A 22,981-nucleotide genomic window follows, 5' to 3' on the forward strand; every position below is an offset into this window, starting at 1 on the left:
TTGGGAAGACGGCTGGCAGACAAAGCTCGAACTGATGAGTTTCACACATGCTCATGAGCCAACAAACTCCAGCTCAGGGGCGGTGCTGTCTAATTGGTTTTATCCCATCATGAACTGTGAGGGTCCAGCAGATGTTTGGGATCATCAGTGTCAACAACTCATTAAAAACTTCGCATTGCAAAAAAAACCCAAAACAACCCCCCCCCCCCCCCCAAAAAAAAAAAAAAAAAAAGATTTGGATGGAGGCTGGTGAGATTGCACACCACATTTCCTCTTATTGGTGGCTGGCTGGTGCAATGTATCAAAGAACATTGAAGCTCATTGACTTTCAAATGTGACAGGCAGAATGTGTTTTTCCTCCTGCTGAGTCACCGGGCCTTGTTTACTGATGAGACTTATGAATCAGTGTTTCTGGTCTGAACGAACGGAGCAGGACCGCGGGAAGCTCGCAGACACATCCTGACAGGAATCATTCCCGCTAAAGCCTGGCGAGTTAAAGAACTCGGCGTGAGAGAAACACCTCATCTGAACAGTGCTGACAATCACACCAAACAATGAGAAATCACACAGGGACAAGCTCCACCGCAGAGCGAAGACAGACCTACAGCTTCCAAAACCTCCCAGGAAGCACGATCGGGGGCCACAATATAGAATAGACAAGATTGCTCAAATCTCCAACTAATGACAAGGATTTCATTTAATAGACTGATGCATTTTGTAGTTTTTGTAGTTGCAGTGACGATGAATAATATATATTTACCATATTAATTCTCATGAGTCAAGAAAAAAAAAAAAGGCTTTTACTTTACCCTTTTAGTTGTACCTTGTCCTATCTGATGGGCCAAATGCTTCTCATAACGATAACTCCTGTAATGTTCATGCTATGTAGGGAAAACTCACAGAAAGCAGAGAAATCAATTCTATCAATTGTAGTGGCGACAAGCATTTCTGTAGCACGATTGCACAATTTTAAAATGCAACATGAGCATCTCACTGCTGTGAAAGTAATATTGAAAAACCTTTGGATACAAATCTACATCCATAAAATCAAAACAAGACCAGTGGTAAAAGGTTCCGCCGCCGCCGCTGCTCGCTGGTAAACATCGGAAGGTACCATCACCAGCGCAGTGTTGTGCCTGGTCGTAGATATGAGCACCTCTTCCCTAATGTCAGCGCTGAACTTCTGTCAGAAACTTCTTTGTGCGATGTTGCCATCTCTCCCTTCTGCTTCTATGTTTCCACCGTTGCTCCTCTCTTAACGTGACGTAGCGCCTCACTCCACGGCAGATTTCAGGTGTTTTTAATGTGACCACTTTCAGCTGTTCTTCCTTCAGGAGACGTCCTTGCCCCTCTCCGCCGAACCCATCTGGAGCCACAGTGTCGCAGCTGCCACACACGGCCAAGAAAAGGTTTCTTATGCAGCTTTATCCTTGACTTTAACTGAAGCAGGGGGAGTTAAATGACTTGTGGGTGGTCTAATGAATCCGTTACACAGGAAATAAATGCAGATTCAAATTTGCTCGAACAGTTAATGACACTTTCCAGTAATATAAAAGTGGCGATATCTCACCTGGTGTTTGTCTTTAGATTGTTGCTTCAAGTAATATACAAATATATAAAAATGATAGCACTGTCGATAGCACTGTATTTTAGCATTTTTAAGACCTTTGATCTATTTGTTTTCTTCAAAGTAAGTTGGAACTGGGTTTCATTTACATTTCACAGCATTTAATGCCCTTTGAGGGATAAATGAAGCCTAGTTTTCTCTTTACAAAGACTGGAGATCAAAGGTGAGTCGGCTTTTAGCTTTGAAGCGACCAACATTGATGTGACAGAAGACAGATGGCGGGTTTTTTTTCATCCATAATCAGGGTGGAAACACCAGTATTTTCACCAAAAATGAAGGTAGTTTTAATGGGAATCACAGAGACGGAGGCTTGCTCATGTAAAAAGTGAAGCTCAGTTTCAGAGACACAATGGTGGAAGGGAACGAGCACGTGGTAGACGAAGGTCTGAAATAGTTCTCCATGTGTCTCCTAATGCTGTTATATCAGCCAGCCCGGATTCAAAAACATCCATGCAAATGTTGTTTTGAAGCCAATGAATAACTTTTTTCCCTCGAACATTTTACACCAGCAATTTCTCTTCCACTCAAAAGCAATTTGAGCAAACTAAGAGCGCGTGCAGCTTGAATGGGATGTTTAGGGACTCTCCGCCAGACGTGTTGGATCAGACTTTAAGAGACGGCGGTGATTTGCAGAAAAAGAAAAAAGAAAAATGCTTTAATGGTGGAGGAGTGTAAATAAGTGGGCATACGAGCAAGAGCAAAAGGGTCACAAAATATGCTTCTAGTGTGCAATAAAGTCCCGTCTGTGTTGGAGGGGCAGGGAGGTACAGGACTGTGGTATTGGGTATTGGGTAAGTGCCCCCCCCCCATAAACTACTCGAAACCACCTCAGTGTTGGGCCTGTGAACGGAAAACCCCGGCAGTTTTGTTTTTCTACCCGATGGAGTAAGAGAGGTGCTGAGAGTACAGACTGCACTCTTGTCTCCGTTAACGTTGTTAGTGTCATCCGATCCCGCAGCACTCTCCATCACTTAGGGTCACAATACCGGGGAATCAGACACATTAGAGGCAGACGCTGGATGCGGGGGCATTTGTTTCGGCTGTCAGGCAAGGAGCCGTTTAATACTTTGTGTTGATATAGTCGCTGTAAATTTTGGTGTGTTGAAGAATAAAATAACAATAAAAACTATAAATAAGAACAATATGGTGTTTTCGTTCTTTTCTATGTACTGTATGTGTTTCTGGGGGGAAAAACACTGATAATAAATAATTGTAAAAAATCCATACTAATAATAATAATAATACTAATACTACTACTACTACTCATAATAATAATAATAATAACACTAAACATAATGTAAATAAAAGTGATACAATTCAGAAAATAGAAAAAAAATAAACATATGGGATTGTTTGTGTTATTTCATTGGTGTGTTTCAGGAAAATAGACAATGAATAAATAATGATGTATTGCAAAGAGAATAAAGGCAAGATCACAACAAAGGTTACAGAAGCAACACTGGCAGAGAAGGAAAACTCGGCCTATATTGAGACTCAAAGTGAAGCCGCTGACTAGCACCTGATGATAAATCTGATTTATTGCTGAAAGATCTGCATTTGACTGTGATGTCTTTTATTTTAAATACACAAACAATCATGTATTCAACCAAACCTGTCATAGTTCTTTTAAATATTTGGCCAATTTTCTGGAGAAACAGCTTTAATCACTACCTTACATGTTTGTCTTATTAAGTGCATCTTTCCATATCTTCAGATGGATTTCTCAATATTTTTATTGCAATATAGCAACTTGTGATTTTTATCTTGATAATAATAAAATCAGCTCTGGGAAACATTTTATATTTTATCATTGTAAATGGATTCGACTAATATTGCACATTTCCACCGCTTAAATGTTCCCCAAAGCACTTTACACTTAGGGTCTTGCTCAAAGACACTTCAACATGTGGGGGAGATAGAGAATTGAACTTGTAACCTCGTGATTGAGAGACGACCGTTCTACCAGCCAAGCCACAGCTGTCCATAATAAAAACCTATGGCCTTATGAGGCCAAATGCTGAAATAAATGACATATCTGTTAATTTTCCAACTATTTAATAATTTTTGCAAAGTATGAGCATATGTTTAAACCATATATATATATATATATAGCTTGATTTGTCAGTACAAATGAAGGATTAAATATACTGTTGTTGTAGATCTGAACTTTTTAGGTTCAAATTGACTTTACAAAGAAATACAACTACCATAAATCCAACAGCTTCTGTGCTTTTATGTTTTCTTTGCAGGGTGATATTTATGCTTGGTGGCAGTACAAAGACCACATTAACATAGTGAATGATTGATTATACATGTAGTTATTTCATATTATTACACAAACAGCCCAAACTAAATGGAACATACATGAAAATGGCATTTTACATCATCTAAAGGAGGAACACCAGCAATAATTCAATGAACAATATGCTCTGGATTTGTTGTTGTTATGCTCTTCATTGCAGTTAGTGGAAGCATCTCGTACTAGCATGGATTTGAATAAATGCAAAAAAAAAAGATGATGTAAATCTGAACCATGCGGTGATTCTGATTCAGATGGAGGTACTGCTTTTTTTTTTTTTTTTGTCCAAATCTTCTTTACCAGAAGGTAAATAAGCAAAATTACGCAAGTTAATTCTCACGATACTAATCACAATAATCATTAAAGAATCCTGCGAGCCGAGCTAATGTTGGTTTGCGTCCGTTGACCAGCTATCAGAGGTTTTGCCTCTGTGTTCGTACATGCCCTCCCGACAGCTTTGACTTACATAAATGGTTTACTGCAGAGAGGTGCTTTCATGGCGATGATAGTGTGGGGAGCAGCAGGTGGTGGGTTACGTGGATGTATGTGTGTGTGCGTGTGTGTGTAGTGGAGGGAGGTCTGGAACATAATGTGAAAATCAGCTTCTGACAGCTCAGCCACAACATCCTGTCTTCCCATTAGCAAGGCGAATGTTGGGCACGATTCACTGCTGAATTACAGTAGACATTAGTAGTGCGAGGCCCGCGGACACATCAAAGTCATCAAAAGACTAGCTCTAAAAGGATGGAGGCCTTCTGTGGTTTTAATGGCGACTATGTGTTTTCTTTTTTTTTTTTTTTTGGTGCAAGGCTTTTAGTTGCCCACATGTTGCATTACCGTGTTTATCTTTGTGTTTCTCGCACCAGGGGGAGGTGTGGGTGGATGAGAGAGGGGCGACTTGCAGCCCTCACCATGGGGTTTTGTTGTTTTAGGACTGGCACAACACAAATGTACAAAATGCCTGCCACAAATACCGCACAATTGATGCCTCATGCAAAGATGTGCTATGCGGATTGTGCGATTCTGTGAGCTCCCAGTGGAAGAACTTCTCAAAGCTTTGCTACATTTAATTGAAAACACACCTGAATGCAAAAAAAAAGAAAAAAAATTAAACACTTAAACTAGACATTCATCCAAAAGGTACATCATTTAGACTGCAACTTATTTAAAAGACTGCTTTTTGGTGATTTCCTTCATCTTTTTAGAGATATATTCAGGGTATATCCACAAAAGGAGCCTCACTGCCGACGGCCAACTGCAAAAATCCAAAATCATTTCTTCCCCCTCGTTAACTGTTGTGCAACACAAGTTTGCAAAACTGATGACAGGTCAGGTTTAATGACAAAACATGGAATTTTACCTCCCCACTTTGTCATAAATGCTTAAAGTCCATTCTTTTTTTCTCCACTTGAACAATTGAATTTCACTCTTGCGGAGTGATGTAAGTGCAGTCTGACACTTCAAGCCTGTTTTTCCTCCTAATAATCAGCTGCCAGTGGAAAGTATTCCCAGTAACCACTGAAAACCCCATTTAAAGGGGAGTGCCAAGTGAGACATTAAGAGTCTGAAAATCAGCTTAGTTTAATGCGGAAATGCCAATCTTTTGATGTACGTACACTGAAAACATACTTTCCCGTAACGTCCATGACACCTTTGGTGTAATATACTGCAGGTCTGTATATTTGTGTACACAATTAAACACGTGAATATTTATGAGGGGATGCAGACCAGCGTAACATTGGTGAATTTCTGTTACATGCATCAGGTCTATTATACTTTAATTCCTTTCAAATGTGATTCAAGCGTATAAACTATGTAAATGTATAAAGATGGTGCTGGTGTCACCAACACAGACATTATATATACAGTTTAGTCTGAATATGAATGTGACCTGATATTTTGGTTTGGTTGGAATAGACCCTCAAATCAATTATTACTGATTTATACAGGGCTGCTCAATATTGTGATCTCAATATACGCAATAGAATATAGCAATAGTTATGATTATATCTTGCAATCTCCAACTGACAAAATTCAAAATAGAAAAGAAAAAGTTGATGAATTGTGATAAATGAACAAACCAAAAAAATGTGGGATTAACTATTTAAAAAAAACATGAATCAATTGACAACCATATTTATTTTACGCTTTGTAAATGGCAATGCTTAAGGGAAAAAGTAACCCCCAAAAAGTGAATTTATCACAAACTATATCATTATTGTAGTACTCTAGAATATCATCACATTCTTACCCAATATTGTGCAGCCCAAGTGTACAATAGAGTACAATATTGCAATTTGAAATTAAAGTTTAGAGGAAAATACATTGGCAGTGGGTTTTTTTTGCATGTTTTACTAGCTTGTCTGTGTGTGTGTATGTAGATGTGCTGATTATATAAGTCATGCTAATTCAGTATGTCTCCACCAGTTTGGCTTCAGGACCCACTGTCACCTTAAGGAAAAGCTGCGAAGCAAATCAAGAAAAACAAGAATATTCAGCTCTTCAAATTCATTGAATTAAAGTGAAGTGCTGAGACACTTGGAATGAATATTAGTATACACCAACACATAAAACATTAATGGTGAACTACAAAACTCTTCCCTTTCTATACAAGTATAAGTCATGTCACACACACATGAAATTAAATGAGATGTAGTTTCACAACGGAGATCCACTTGCTATTTAACTACAAACACTTTAAACCTCAAAATCAGGTTTTTTCCACCTCTAAAATTGCCACTGGCTATAAGCATCAGTTAACTCTTTCCATGTTTGTAGAAATTGGATGTGTTATACAGTATTTCAGTCAAGTCAAACATGAGGGTGTGGATGAAATGGATGTTGGGAAATGTCTTCAATTCAAACTGGGGGAAAAAATTTGTCTGAATCTGGTCAAACTGAGAAAGCCGGGTTTTCAGTGAGCGATTTTAGGCGACTAACTTAATTTGATCACTTTGATGAGGTAATTTTAATGATGACTGTCACATTGTGATCGGTACAACTTGTGCAGCATTTTGAGATGTAAAACTTATAACTAATGCTTCACACTGAGATTGATTATATGCTTTAAGCATATTAAATATTAAAGTAAGTCTATTTTCATGCAAATGCTCAAAAACACAACATTTTTTGGAAGTAACACTTTAAAATGCAAATTATTCGAAATCAATAGTTAATCAATAGTTAAGAAAATACATAACATTTTTGTTAATCTTCAGGGATTTTAATCTCTCCATTCAGAGACATTTTTAGGACATACAATATTTTGTTGTCTTTAACGAAAACAAATTAGATATGATTGGTCAATTTTTTTTATGGATATAAAGAGCTACAACAGTTTAAAAAGAAGTCTTGAAATGTGTGTTGATAGCAAGTTTAAATGATCCCATTTCCAAGTTTCTTTTTTTTTTTGAGGAAATTACATGCCAAAGATTGAGCATTGTTCCAATTTCTATATGTTCCAGTACGTTTCTGGAGGGAATTATGAAGCATAAAGATTGAATATGACCGCAAATAGAATAGAACATGCTTTCTGTTTGCATTATGCCACAAAAAAAAAACAATATAATGAATACAAGAAAGAGAGATAATTTATTTGCCTCATGTGCTGCATGAGCAACTTTTGGAGCTCTTTAGGAGCGAAGCGTCCAGTTCTCATTACGTCCACGCACATACGCAGCGCAGCCAATCTAACCGTGGGCTGAGGGGGCTCATTGTTCCATTGTTCAATCAAGAAAACAAAAAGATGATCCTCAACATTGTCCTCCAACACAGTACAGCTGAAACTGCATCTTCAATGTTCTCTTTTGTGCAGCATCACTTTCTTTCTTTCTTTTTTTTTTGAGGGTGATTTAGATCCAACCAAACCCACGGATGCATACTGTCCAACAACAATACCATGCACAAAGAAAAGTGTCACACAAAGAGAAAAGTTACCATATACTGTATCCATCTGTTTGGCTGCATCATTTTATAGGGGTTGCCATAGCAACCGATTGCAACCTGGGAGTGACAGTTGTTCAGTTGATAGATTGGCTCAATGTCCAAGCCTTGTTAATTTGATCAAAAAGTGCTTTGAAACTGAAAATGCACCATTATGAGTGAAATTTAAAGATAGACACTTCCTGCAACAACAAGGTTTTAAGCCACCCACACTCAAGGCCAAACCTTTTACCAATGCACCACTGCACAGCAAATACACTGATGGTTTGGTAATCATTAATATATTTGGGAGATTAACCACATTAGAATTTAGGCTAATTAATACTGTGTGTATGCTTGTGCTTCAAACAGTCACAGCCTTTACACTTGTATCCAATGTGTTAGAATGATCATTTCTCAAGTGACAAACGAGAAATCACTGCTTTGAATGATCATATAGGCAATAGACTGAATACAAAGAGTTTTATATTCAGAGAAGAGAAATCAAGAGGTGGCATTATATTTCATTAAGGAAGCGGTACAATCGGATGCATCGTTACAGGCGGTGGTGGTCTGTGAAGCCATTAAACATCTCTCGGAGTCACCCACCATCTTTAACAGTAGCACTGTCCCTCAAGGCTACTGGTGGTACTACCCTGCTAAACTGAAATTAAACAGTCTTGGGAATATATGAGCTCAACTACAACTATTTTCAAAGTTGGATGAAGGGAGTGATATAATGTGATCAAAAGTGCAATGCGTACATGACACTCGGACTGAAATGGGCCAAGAAGTGTCCTGATACAGAAACATGCTGTCAGATGTAAACTTTACCCATTGCCTCGCTTCTGGTTTGCTAACTTGGCGGCTTGCTAATGACTATTGATTTGGTCCGAGATCTTGCGGGTGAAGCCAAAATTTTTTTTTAAATAAATGGATACTGATAAGCTTAAAGACTGAATATCGCCACCAATCATCAAGATCTCAACAATGAACTGATCACATTCCAGACACAAAGACATTAGTCTGATTAAACCACCAAGTGGAGCTGCAACCGTAGCTCCGCTCAGCTGTGCATGTCAACGTATTGAGTGACTTGTGAGATTACACTGAAATTAGTCTGGGAGAAAGAAAATGGTGACATAGTGAGAACAAAATAAGCCCCACAAGGACAAGATGTCACCTTTTTTTGACAGGGGGGGAGGGGTATGAATTCTGGGGGAGAGCGGGCGATCGAGGTGGACCTGTTGTGACAGGAACGCTTCAGGATCCGGACAGCCTCCCTTCAACCTCAGCACGATCAAATTACTGTAGTTCAATTGCAGTTGTCAACCAGCTGCACCACTTAGGCGGCTTAGTGAACCAGCAAAATATCTCTGCATGCAATCTTTTTTGACGACTGGCCACGCAGAGAGCACAATCGTTTGCAATTAACCAACAATCACAGAGGTATTAAACATTAAATACCCGACATATACCAATCAAAAACCCACTCGCAAATGGATAGATGAAATAAATCACGCCTTGAGGAATTGGTTATAAAGGAGAACAGTTTACAAAAAGAAGATTATAGACTTCATTGACGATAAAACATTTCATGAGGAGTTAATTCCTGACTTTTTTTTTTTTTTTACTGTAAGCATTTGTGAACAGCTCGCGATAGAAAAATGTCTTCACACAAAGACGAGATTGACACCACATTATTAGCATAGTCTAACAGCTGTAATGTAGCAGGTGGCGGCAGGCGCTTCCCTGATCTGCCACACTACTTCTGTTGTTTTATTGCACTCATCATTAGCACAGCAACTAGCTCTGCTGTAAATAACATCCTTTCAGCCGGTGTCCATCGCATTGAACTTCTCTCGCATCCGCGTGGGGAGTTAAAGAAAAGAAAAAGGAAGAAAAGAGGAGCCTTTTCACTCCACTAATTCCCTCCGACAATAGCGGCCAAATCATTTCTCTGCAGGCTCAGGGTACACCAAAAGTGATAGTGGAGTAATTTTGGTCCGGGAAAATGAGAACATTAGAGTGTAATGCCCTGCTCAGGGAGACAATGTTATTGGTATCAACACTATAAAAGCATGTTGAGATAATGCTTATGAGGATGAGAGAATCACATGGAGAAGGAGTGGAAGATGTTGGATCAACACCGAGGCTGCAGGGATAACAAAAAGAAAGTCAAGCGGCGGTAGAAGCAGGTTAAGGGATTACCTCAGGCTTATGAAAGGGGGCTACACTGGTCATCAGCACACAGGCACTGTGTCCGTGTATTGATTTAGAGGCGTATTCTTTGCACATTGCACATATTCTTTTAACCAGTATCATTAGCGCAGAGCTGTTTAGAGAGAGAGCATAATGGAAATCTGTGGTCTCGAAATGACTTCTTTCACATCAGCATGTGATGATGGAATCAGGTTTACTTTCACATCAGACCACATCATACTTCGCTTTACAGGAAAGACATTTATTTTTTTCCTTTGCTTTCAGACTATCGTCAGCTTCTAGAAACTGGTAAAGCAGGTGGTGAAGATTTTAAATTGTTTAGTGCTGACTCATTTTAAAAATGCCATACTGACCTGTCCAGCCTGCTCTCACTGAGGTGTTTTTACACAGTTGTGACAACAAATGTGTGTGTATTTTTATTTTGTTCATTTGGACTTGACTAAAAACTCTGAGGACATTGTTTTAGTCAGACTACATCAACACAGATTCTGGCATGAAAAGTTAAGTCATGTGTCATATAATGTTTTTAAAGTCTTCTTGTAAATAGAAATATAGATGGCTAATTTAATATAAACATTAAGCCTGCTTCAGATCCAGTGTATTGTAATCAAGAGAAGATACAAAAGCGAGAAACTAAAACAAGCAACAAAATATGTATATTATAAATAACGTACAACAATTATAGTGTATATACAAACTATACACTAATACTAACAGTTGTAATCACTCAGTTAATGAATCAGTAAACATCTGAGCTGGAAATAACACATAAAAAGAGTTGTGTTACTATACTTTATTGAAGGTGGCAAAAACACAATAAAAAATGATGAAATTTCAGCTGAAACTAATGGGACTAACTAAACAAACCTCTGCCTCCCAATAATTGGTTTGAGATCATTAAATGCTGGAATAGTGAAAATTAAAAAAATTAAAAAAGCAACTTTAAATTGACTGGGGCGCTTTTCACAGAGTGCACTTTGAGAAAGTAGGAGTAGGAGTGTGTTGGTGTGAGGCGAACGTACCATAGACATAGAGGATGTAGTCGTCATAAGACTCCCCTACAGCGTTGGCGGCCACGCAGCGGTAAGTCCCATTGTAGGACTTGTTTAGATTCTCGATGTAAAGATCGCTGCCAGTGATGACAGCGTGGGAAGGTACGTCGTCATCCACCTTCAACCAGTTCACTCGCTGTGGCCTGAAATCAGAGGAGAGGAGCACATGCAAGATCTTCGTGAACGAGGAAAAAGTTTTCATTGCTTTTTTTTATACGGCTTCATCTCCGTGTAATAACCCTTACAACTCCTTCACTTCAAACTTAGAGGCTTGTGGTTCCATGGATGGCAAGATTGCCCAAGTCAATGTATTTATTATAGAAAGTGGAAGATCTTGCTTGTTGTTGGCCTTTGCATGAACCTGATTGAAATTGGTAGGTATCTGTCTCAACTTTATTTGGTCTTTACTGCTCCCAATCGGACTCCAAACAAAACAGTCAACCAACAAAAAGAAAGAAAGAAATTAGGACATCAGGTTGACTAAAAGAGAGAGAGGAAGTAATCATTCTCTTTAAATTCAACATGTGATTATGTGTGACAAATAGCTAATCCAACATATTCAATTAACTATACTAAGAACAAGGAAACAAGGTGTTACATGTTTTGGAGTGAAAATGTACCGAGAGTGATACAACTGCCTGGAGCACAACATATGTGAGTTATTGATTCCAGGTTTCCCATTGGGATCCATTGTTTGGGTTAAGAAATTTTGCAAGCACTTTGGGGCAAACTCCAATTTTGCTGTATTCGCTTCTCCATGTATTGGAATTGTTCACACATGTTGTAATGCAAACCAGAATCTTGCTATGTTCAACAGTATCGAGCACTTTTGCAAACAACATTGACTGCAGACCTCAAGTCAAGCAAAAGGTCGAAAGGACAGTGCTGTAAGATTAAAAAAAAAATCAAGCAGAGATTATACCCTCAGTGTTTCAGGAGAGTCGAGGGCAAAGGACCACCAAAAGACCTCCACAGTTTATTCTACGGTAATGGCACTGTGAGGGAGTACTGCATGAAAACTTTATGAGCTAAACAAAGGTGTGCTGTGATATCTCCGAGGTATGGATCACCTCCTGCCATCAATACTTAATCTTTGGTGATTGTTACTTGGCCTTTGAAAATCTTTTCAGGCCCCTCCACATACTTTTAATACATGTGGTTTTGCAGCCGCTGCGCTGCGCCAGGTACCAGCCTTTGTTTCAGTATTTTTCAGTATTTTTCCCCTTCCGTCTAATGTCAATATCTTTTGTTTCACAAATGACATCTTTGTTTGAGATGTGCTGAGCCAAAAGCACAGCACTGTGAGTTCTGGGATTTCAGGCTCGGTCATGAAGAAAAAAATATTTTTCTCTCGGTGATCAAACTTTAAAGTGTTGTTAACGTTGTCAAAAAGTCAAGTTTTTTTTATTTGTCAGACTTTAAGTTTCTGTTTCCATGCTAATGCAGTGCATTTCTTTGCCTAAAGTGAAACTTGGAGGATTTATGAATGAAACACACACACACACACACACACACACACACACACACACACACACACACACACACACACACACACACACACACACACACACACACACACACACACACACACACACACACACACACACACACACACACACACAAAACCCACATATTTTTGATGTCAGTGTGATTTCACCTTCAGTGCAATGGTTATCAAACCTTTAATGGGACTGATCAAATGTCAGACAGTAGCATAAGTTATCAAATGAAATGCAGATTTGATTGAAACTGTGCTATACGAACACAAGTATTGGAATAAATTGATAGAAATTACGACGAGATCAGTGGATGTTCAGGAACACATTGAGTTGCTTCTCGCTTTGTCATACATGTCTAACAAATGAATTGACATGTGACACTTCAAGAACCAGGTCTTGAAAAAAAAAAAAAAAAAGGCAATTCTACTCAGTAAAACTGAAGAAAACACTGAAACATCATGCAGAAAAAATATTTATCACATCTCTTTCTGACCAGATTCTGAACAAGGAAATTGCTACACTTTTTAAAAATCTAACACCATGTCTAGTTGTCAAATCAATACCTGGGCTAAAACTGAATGAGGTATCATATGTGCGTGTCACAAATGGCAAACGACATACTGCAAGGCAGTATTGGATTGATCCACAGACTTGAATCAGGCAAGACTTGTGGCGTCTATAAAACCTAATTTGATCGGTTTAGTCACGGCTCATGTAAACTGGACAATCTAAACCGTACATTTGTGGGAAGCTGAGAAAACCCACACATGCTGGGAAAGAACATGCAAACCCCAATCGGAAAAGTCTTCATAACGAAAACCATTGCATCACCTTGCAGATCCAAAATGATTTCAAATCACTATTGCCTTGCTGTCGGGGTTTCATTACTGTATTTGTTACCTCAGTTTCCACTAACTCTTCACTCCTAAAAGATGTGCCGTTTCGAAGAGGAAGAACATAACAAATCAAGACTTATGTAAATGCCAGTCCTCCCTTTGTGTACAGTTGAAAGCAACAATAACAGAGCCGCAGCTTTGTCTTCAAATTGCAGGCTTGGCACACTTGTATACTTATGAGAGTTGCTGTGTAGGTGGGAGCCGACCAAGCGTCTGTCTTTGTTCTCCTTTCTACCTTGACTGAGGTTTATAGCAGGGTGACAGATTCCATTTTTATGACAATGAGCTCAAAGTGCCCAGAGTCACAGAGGGTGAAAAGAAAGGGGAGGAAAAAAAAAGACAAAACACCTCTATTCTGCTGCTGCAACTTCCAATGGCCACTGCCAGTGCCTGTTATTTCCCCTGAGCGTGTGCTGATGGTCTCTCTTGTTGCATTTTGTTGTGGTGTTTTAACTTGTTTCCCTCCATTTGAAAACATTTGGTGTGGTGGGAGAAAGCAAATGGGAAAAGGGGGGGAAAAATGAGGTGAAAAGAAAAAAAAAAAAAAAATCCAGGAAAGGAAAATATGAAATAGCGGTAGAAGCTCAATAGCAAAACAAACAAACAAACCACAAGTGCGCTTAATGGCTGTGGTGAATAGTTTGAAATAGAGAGCATTGTGTCTATTTCAAGTGTTCTCAGATGAAGTGAAATATAAATAAACAGCAAATGTATAAACCTTTTACTGATATAGAGTGAGAGTAAAAGTGTTTCCATAGGTGGACTGGGTGTTGTAAGGAAAAAAAAAAAGTGAACCCAGAGAAGGAAGATAGACAGAGATAGACGAAAGAGGTAAGATGGGGTTGCAAGGAGAGAGGAAGGGCAGTCGTCTAGAATACAAATGGCAGCCTGCAACCGGGGCCCCCTGTGCTATCTGCTGGTAATGACTGCACAACTCTCAGCAGCTCTAATGAAAATGACTTCCAATTCCCGGCTCACTGTATTGATTGTGTTTTCATCTTTATAAAATGAATACGGGTAGTGAGCTTGTCTCTATGCCAAGTATGAAAACTGTGGGAGGGCTGGGGAGGGAAGGGGCACACGCATTTAGATCGTATGTGTGTGCGTGTGTGTGTCTTTAGCGTGTGTTTGCACGTACTTGTACCCTTCAGGGAATCACCTCAAGTTTTAGATCCTTAGTTCTTGCGTGGTGCGGACAATTCAGGCTTGGCTCTAACTTTGATTTATGCTCAAGATTAGATTTTGGATTAGGATTCAATTTGAGTTGAGTTTGAGGACAAGTCAAAGGCTTGCGATGGTTCTACCTGCAAACTTCATTACCAACCCTGACCTCCATGCCCAATGGAGTCAAAACAGGCTGCAAAGGTAAAACGCAATCATCTCGACGGGACTCGGGAATGAAATTCTGAAAATATACAGTATATCTCAGCAATCTACTGTACATCTATAGAATTACATGAATTGTTTACATTCAAATTGCCACTCAGTGTGGAGAATGAACTGTTGTGACGTAACAGTGAACCATTATAAAAAAACAAAACACAGTCAGACTCGTTGCTTTTTCCACAGAGGAAAAAGAAACAAGTTGTGAACCGGCACAGTCCTCCTCACCGCTGCTGTCTTAACAGTTAGTATTTCGCCAAACTTCCTGCAGAACATGGAAAATGTCCGACTATAACATTTAGATCAAGCCAGTTCCTGTGATGCATTGTCATGTTTGAATAAAGATTAATGGAGGATCGTGTCATTACACTGAACTTCACAGTGATGACAGCTCAGCTACTCTGTCACAGCGACATAGCACAATGCAAGAGTTAAGTACTTCAACTGCTTCTTAAATAGGTAACTCCTAAATTTCCCTTAGGTTTTCTTTTTACAAAATCTGATGATGACATACATTATTCAAATGTTGTGTTATGCCCTTCATTCTTCCTGAAACAGTACAACCTCTATTAGACAAACTAGGAACCGTGGATACTTTTAAGAAATAAATCTTGTGCATGATTTCTTTGTGTTTATGGCACTTTGCAAGGTTGCGCTGGACTGAACCATCTTGTTTTGGCCCCCAGGCTGCATGTTTGACATCAGCGCTTTGTATGGAATCCCCCTTCAAAAGACGGGTTCCCCTTCAAACCTGTGTACTCGGCTCGCTGCAGAGAACCTGCAGAGAACAGCAGCAGTGTCAGCAGACAAATGTGACCCAGTTTCATGCTATCACGAAGAGTATCAGAACTTTTGAAACCACTGCAGCACTATCTTCTTCCCAATATGAGCATCAGTTCTGCTTGTGGCTGCGTGTGTAATCTAATACTAAAACAACTATTCGGTTTAAGTTATCAACATAATTATCTGCTTTTTAGTGTTGTAATTACACTTGCTGATCTTACGCCGGAGTGACAGATGTAAACAGCAGCTGCACTCTGTGGAATCTGTGTACGTAGCTCTATTTCGACAGTGTTCTGCTGCAGGAGATTTTTTTTCTTCCATGCTCCTATAGCTATTCCAACACTTTCTTTCTCAGTTAAACTGTGCTGCCATTAAACTGTCCTTCCTTATCAGTTGTTTCTCGCTGCCAAAAAAGAAAACTGCAAACTTTTCAGGGTTACCTTTCAAGCCGACGGATCAGCATTTGCTTGCCAAAAAAAACAGGCTTTTTTTGTGGCAGGCTTTATTTTTTCCTTTAAGGTTGCCACATTTGAATAAACCTGAGCAAGATAAGAAGCACCTGCAAGTTTGACACGTAGCCGTTTGTAATTTTCATAACTCCACTCTCATCTCATGATTGTTTAGCCCTGTTCAAATATGAACTGCCTTGTCAACAAGCTAATGTAATTGATACCAACAGCACTGACTTTATTTGTTGTTTAGATAGTTCAGCGGGTCTCCTGCAGGAGGTTCTCGGTCCTTTACTCAACCCTGCTCTTCCTAATGGCTTCATTTGCACTCCATTACATCTCATATCACAAACAGCTGTAGTCTAAACAAACCGACACCTGGGTGTACAGATGATACATGTGAAATAATATGCCAATGAGCGACAATCAAAAGGCCTCGGATGATGGAGTCGCACATTTCAAAGGACTGATTAGCTTTCATGGAAAAAATAATAATAATAAAAAAAACTGTTCTCGAGATGCTGAGGGGGAAAAAGAAAAAAATTATATGGTAACTGCTCAGCTTTGTGTACCGCAAACAATCATTCAACTTTAATCATAAAATTGACTTCATTAGTGCACACCCAGTGCCTCAAATCCATCAACATAGTGTTTCATTCGCATACCTGCTCTGTGGATACCTTGAAAATATTGGTAGTCATTAGAAAAACACACAGTTTAGTTCTCCTCCTGCGGGAACCTGTACCTGCTAGACATTAGGACTCATTCCCTTCACCGCTATTAATGGCCCACTCTGCTCCTCTCCTTTAAAGTAGCACTAATTAAATACCTGCTCAAAATATCACACCTTAATTTGGAGGTATTTTATAATTATAGGCCGGTTTTCAAATTTCCCTTTTCGGCGGTCCAGAAAAAGGAAATCGTGCTTATCCAGTTAAGTGATTAGGAGTCTGAAAGTGGACATTAAGAACCCTTTGGCCCCAGGTCTTGACACATTCTTACCATCACTTCTTTTTCTCTACTTGTGTGTGATCTTGCACCAGGGTAAACACCACCTTGTGCAGCTAAAGTTAAATCTTTAATTTGAGGAGCTATTTCTCACAAAGTGAGAACATTTTCTTTTCTTTTTTTTTATTGCACTGCTTGACTTCGAGCCCTATCTTCAGCTAATTCCTCCTTTGAGTTGTGACATTTGAGGTTTGGATGTTTTCTCATTTGCAATTTCAACAATGACTAAATCTGTTGTGGCCATGTCTGCTGGCCATCAAAACTTGATGTCCAAACACATCTTTCATTTTCCCGGCACTGAGCCCACAAGGCAATGATTATGCATCACATTTAGCAAGATGTGACTGGGCAAGGTTTGTAGCCCAACGTCATTGGCTCCTATGTAGCACTCTTAAATCCAGCTTGAGGGAGAAGGCAGAGCTTAGATTTAATTTTAGCCTTGAATGGAAAAGGCTTTCTGACTCATCAATTCTAACGTAACAAATAAGATTCAAAGTTAAGCATTTTCTAAATGACTGTCTAAACAAATGTCAGTTCCAAAATTATGAGGACCCAGAAGGAAGCCATGAGGAACACCAGGAATTATGCATTGAATCTTTCGATAGTAGAACACAACTTTTTGACTCATAAAGAGATGAAAAATCAAAATGTGACATTATAGGTGATATAATGTATAATGATATGTTTTCTTACTATATAAACGGCGAAGAACGATCCTTAATATTATTGTACTTAATTTCTATGGGAACAACTTGACGTGAGAGATGAAGAAAGCTCCTGAGGAAAGACACTGAATCAATGCACAACTTGTAACAGACAGACAAAAACACTAGCTGTGAAATGAACTAACTGTTTAATTGAGTAATTTTCCGAGAAACCTATATTTGAATGGCAACTTTATATGCTTTACATTTTCTTATTAACAGTATACTACTTTGTTGCAGCTCAAAACTCAAGGGTTCACACTCGGAAATGTGTTTTTACACACAATAGATACTGTAGTTCTGCATAAAATTACTCTTTACTTTTACTACTTGAGTACATTTCAAACTCTATACTTTCATACTTAAACAACTAAGGTAAATAAATGTATCTGTACATCTGCTTAGGCGGATAAAATGATTACCTTTGCCCTCCTGAGAAAAAAGTGGAAAAGATGCCACACTGCGGAGCTGTCGTCTGTCCAATCCTTTTGAAATACCCCATTTTATACCCCTGCTTAAACAACTTTTATATTTTCTATTTAATATGAGAAGCCACAGATTATTATGATCCATTTCCCACCAAAGGAGAATAAAAAAAACTGCTCACATTCAGACTGAGAATGATTCAAGACTATGGCTATTAAGACAGCTCAAGACAAGGATATTCAAATTGACAATAACTTTGCACGTATACTTAAATTAAACAGCTGCATCTCCTTAGACTGTAAACAGTAAGTCTTTAAGTTATACATTTTAATAAATCCTCTGACTCATGATACTAAAAACCAACAGATCCTTTTAGTGTTCCATGAATGAGGTTTAATATTCCACTATGTTTTTTCTCATAATAGAAACCCATGTGCAATAAATTGCCTTTCTGTAGAACTTATATTTATGATTGAAGCACGGTTCAAGTTGGGGGAATGATATCCTACAATAGGGCTTTACTGGCTCCACTACAGTGAGATGAATAAAATAAGTCACGGCACATTTGATGAGGGGGAAAAAGCGTTATCATTATCGCCTTGTTGTGGTTTTTGTGTGTGTCGATGTAAGTGTCGTACTGGGGTTTGCCTTTGGCTTGACACGTCAGTTCCAGGTTCTCTCCTTCCCTGGTCAAACCCTGAGGAAACTCCACCACGATCTTCACCTCTGGTTTGTCTGGAATGATCAGAGAGAAACAGAGAATTACATGCTGATGAATAATGAAGTGAATTAGAAGATCCTATCCAACACATTTTGGTTGAAACCGAACTGTGGATGAACCACAGGAGTTCTGTGTGGCTGCGGTCACAACAGACTGAACGCTGCACTAACAGGGTGAGGCATCATGTTTCCATGACAACTGGATCTGACATATCAGGGAGCATCACAGTCACATGCTTACAAACCTGAAACTAAGGCTATTGTTGACTGACCACTGTGGACACATGATTATTATGTGTTGTGAATAGGGGAGCATTTCTAAAGACATCTGCCCAAAGCAACAGCTGTCATTATTCTCCTTTGCCATATTTGATCAGATGTGAAATGTTCTGGGAGTCGCACACATTGCATTTGACTACTCAGGCCTTCTTAGCTCAAACTTGACTTGGTCTGCAGTACAGTTGAGTATTTGTTTCTGACGAGTACAGCCGCAATGCACTCTAAAATTCAACTCGGTCGACCTAAATATGGCCGGTGTGAAAGCATTAAGAGTTAGAAATAAATCTGTTCCTTGCATCATCGCAATGTTCTGTGACTCTGCAAACTTTATCCATAGAAGTGTCCAGAAAAAGACAGTGGATCCCCTCTTTGACCTCTGACCTGCGTAAACAGTAGAGTGAAGCCAAATACTGATGGACACATCAAGTGTGGGAAAAATACAAAAACTGCAGCCATACCTAGTGAAGGTAAAGCCTCAGGCGCCCAATCTGATCTTTGGTCACCACCTCAGGGTGTCCAAGACCTCAGGTTTGGAACCGCAGCCATACAAAAGCAGCATTTTCGCATATTTTCCCACGATGTTATTGGAGAATGTTAGGAATCAGATTGTCAGTTTAATGTGTGAATTATGTTCCAATATTAAAATCTGATAAATGGTAAAACTGAGCTGTCGGATCCAGCATGTTTGGTTTGACGTACAATCAGAGAAGCAGAACAATGAAGCTGGACTGCTGAATGGACGAGCTTTCAACAGTGAAGCCTCGGGCTCATGTCTCATCAGAAGTGGTGTCAGGGAGAACTTTGATTCGTGCCAATTGGCTTACCTGACTTCTCACATTGTTACCGAGTTGATGCGAACTCCCGGATGATCTCAAGCTGTGAATGGGCTTATAGGGAGCAATCACATCAGAAATATAGCAAAAGCTTGACGGTTTATTTCTTAAAATGAGCCAGAAAATCTTTACCGGTGAAAGGCAGAAATGCCTGATGCAGTGTGGTTACGTATCTTAGAAATACGTATGTTAACCCCTGGCCGCAGCATTGTATGTAAATTGACATTTTTTTGCCCCCTATTGGTCTGTAGTCTTTTGATCCTTCACCTGCTCATACCAGAATAAAGCGGCCAGAAATATTGGAGACAGAAGCATGGATGACCTTTAGCAGGTCTACAAAGAAAAGGAACATCCTGATCTTGGATACATTTCTCTGGTGGACTTCAGTCAACAGAAAACCAAAGACAATCTGTCTTGAAATGGCACGTATTAATAAAGACCCTTTTCCTTTAAATAAATATAATTAGATAAAAAAACACTGCTGTGATTCTGCGACTGCTAGGCGAGTAAAGCAAAAAAAGGTTTGCGTCGTTAAAGTAATGTCAGAATTGTATGTAGTCGCCAATTCTGAATTTGCTGAAAATGAAGTTTGCTGCTGCATATTTTTAATCCATTTGTATAATTTTCAGTAGTTTCTTTTTATGCCTGGAAGTTTTAATCAGCTTTACTGCTTTATATTTGAAAAAGTAACTTGCAATTGTAATCTACATTCCAGAGTTACTTTTTATGTGGAAAAGTAGCTTTACTGCTTTTTAAAGAAGACAGTTGTGATTGGAACCTTTCTGTACATTTCATTGAGCTACTTATCAAGTAAAGTAACTGATAAAGTGAAACATGGGATAAACTTCTGATCGTAAATCACCAATTATTTCTCGATAGGAATCTTTCAACTGTGGGACGCGTTATATATATATATATGCATACACACACACACACATACATACCGGTACACCCCTTTTCTAGATTTGCTTTAACCACAAACTAAACTCTTCAAGTCGGCTGGTTTCATTTCAAATTTCTTCTAATACCAAAATACGAGCCAAAGTTTGAATAAAAGAAACAGGTAAGGAGGACAAGAAGTGGCACTGGGTATGTTCAAAGATGTTCCCTAATTAAGTTGCAACACAAAATCGAAGACTCGAGAGCCGAGATAGCCACAAAGAAAATGAATACGAATGCTGTTTTGACAAATCAGTGTGGTGCTGTGACAGTTACTGCCAGGCTATTCTCTGCAACCATTGAGTTTCTATTGTTCCCCTGCCATTGACTGTTGCTGGTGTTATCAAAGCCTTTTTTCCATTTTTTGTGTAGAAGACCATCTTTTATTCTGGACAAAAATCTGATATTTTATTCAATCTTAAGGATTGGATTCTGTTTTTTTTTTTGTGTGTTTGTGGACTGAAAGTAGAAGTGAGACAAAACAAACTCAACCAAACTGCCACAACTTCCAATTTGACCCTTTTGCTCAAGCTTGAAAAACAAGTAAGTTTGTTGGTGGTTTCATACAATAAGAAGAAAATAATGGATGAGCAAGGCCAAGAAATACGTTTTCTTTTTGTTTGGTTATGCTTGAACAAAAACCAAGAAAAATCTCAAAAAGGAGACATGTAGCACAATTTTACAATCTTTTTTTTTTGTGTGTCACGTTATTTGTGTGTGATGTAAAAATATACATCATGAAAAGTAACGCTAGCACTTTAGATACGTTCAGCTATCTCTCCCAAGATTTATCGCAGAGCGCTGTAATTACAGTTTTCCAAATGTGATGTGAATTATTTTTGTTCGCTTCTATTTTATGGCCCTAAATGTGCCTATTTGGTGCTGGAATTTTTAATCAGCACGCATACAGAGGGATGAAGCCTGACTTATGATTTCAAAGCCGGCGGTAAAGTTTCACACTGCTGTCCGACCTTCTCGGCAATAAACAACACGTGTCTGGCCATCCATCTGTCTAAATCACACCCTGTCAGAGGCTGGCTTTCACATTCGGTGATGGACAGCAGATGGGCAAAAAGCCAAGTCTTTTGCTCAGTGGGTATGCATGGATTTCGACAGCAACCCTTTGGTTTTATTTCCACTCCGGGCACGACATGGCGTCCTACAACTTTTCCTCTGCTCAAAACGTCATCTGACCTTGTCATCTCCGAGCCATAAACTTGAAGGACGCCAGACATCCGTAGGTTGTTTTGATAGCCTCCAGTAGTTATGGCAGAGCTTTCTTGTCTTCTGCTTGATGGGGAAAAAAAAAAAAAGAAAAAGAAAAAAACACACCGCGCTGCCAAAACCAGGCACTGCCACTTCAGTGGGAATGAAATAATGCCCACCGTATGCAGGAGGGGCGTTATCATTATGCTAACTGAATTATTTGCTTTATTGTGCGCCTCACCTCATAAGCACTCAAGACGGCACAATCCATCTCTCAGCAGCCAGCTGACCTTAAGGGAAAAACAAGCCGGCATTGGAGCTAACGGCCTGCTTTGCTTATACACATAAACATTACAGGCTTATTTAATTATGCTGTCCCCCTGACAATGGGCTTCTTTTGCTGATTCCTACAACACAATGCAATCCATTCCAGTCACAAATTGCCCACACGGTGAGTGAGTGAAATGTAAATCACCTTGTGCATCTAATCAGTGAACGAGCAGGCACTTTACAATGGAAATAGCAAAAAAAAAACAAACTACCAAACTTTATTTTACAGGTCTTGCCACTGAGCTACTCAAGGACAGAACAGGCAAAGTTGGTATGGATTTGGTGGTGGGAGGCTCCATTTGGCTTTGTCGTTGTAACAGTGAGATATTGTGACTGTGTTTAATAGGGGGGTACATGTGGGAGGTTGTGGTTATGTTTTAAAACCCTGTTTACAATGATTTCAA

At 39.2% G+C, this 22,981-nt stretch overlaps 1 protein-coding gene across 3 annotated transcripts in view; it reads right to left on the minus strand.

Annotated features, from left to right (window-relative positions):
* Positions 1-22,981, minus strand: part of cadm1a (cell adhesion molecule 1a) — a gene marked incomplete at its 3' end in the record, with an annotated part of 423,559 nt that overhangs the window by 45,271 nt on the left and 355,307 nt on the right. For all 3 annotated transcript variants that reach the window (XM_080509140.1, XM_080509139.1, XM_080509141.1), the window contains exons 7-8: positions 18,909-19,005; positions 11,093-11,265 (exon numbers count right to left, since the gene is read on the minus strand). In XM_080509140.1, the coding sequence (XP_080365266.1) occupies positions 11,093-11,265; positions 18,909-19,005 (270 nt within the window). The remainder of the gene's footprint in view (positions 1-11,092; positions 11,266-18,908; positions 19,006-22,981) is intronic.

The sequence above is a fragment of the Blennius ocellaris genome (assembly GCF_963422515.1).
Source record: "Blennius ocellaris genome assembly, chromosome: 14".
NCBI lineage: Eukaryota > Metazoa > Chordata > Actinopteri > Blenniiformes > Blenniidae > Blennius > Blennius ocellaris.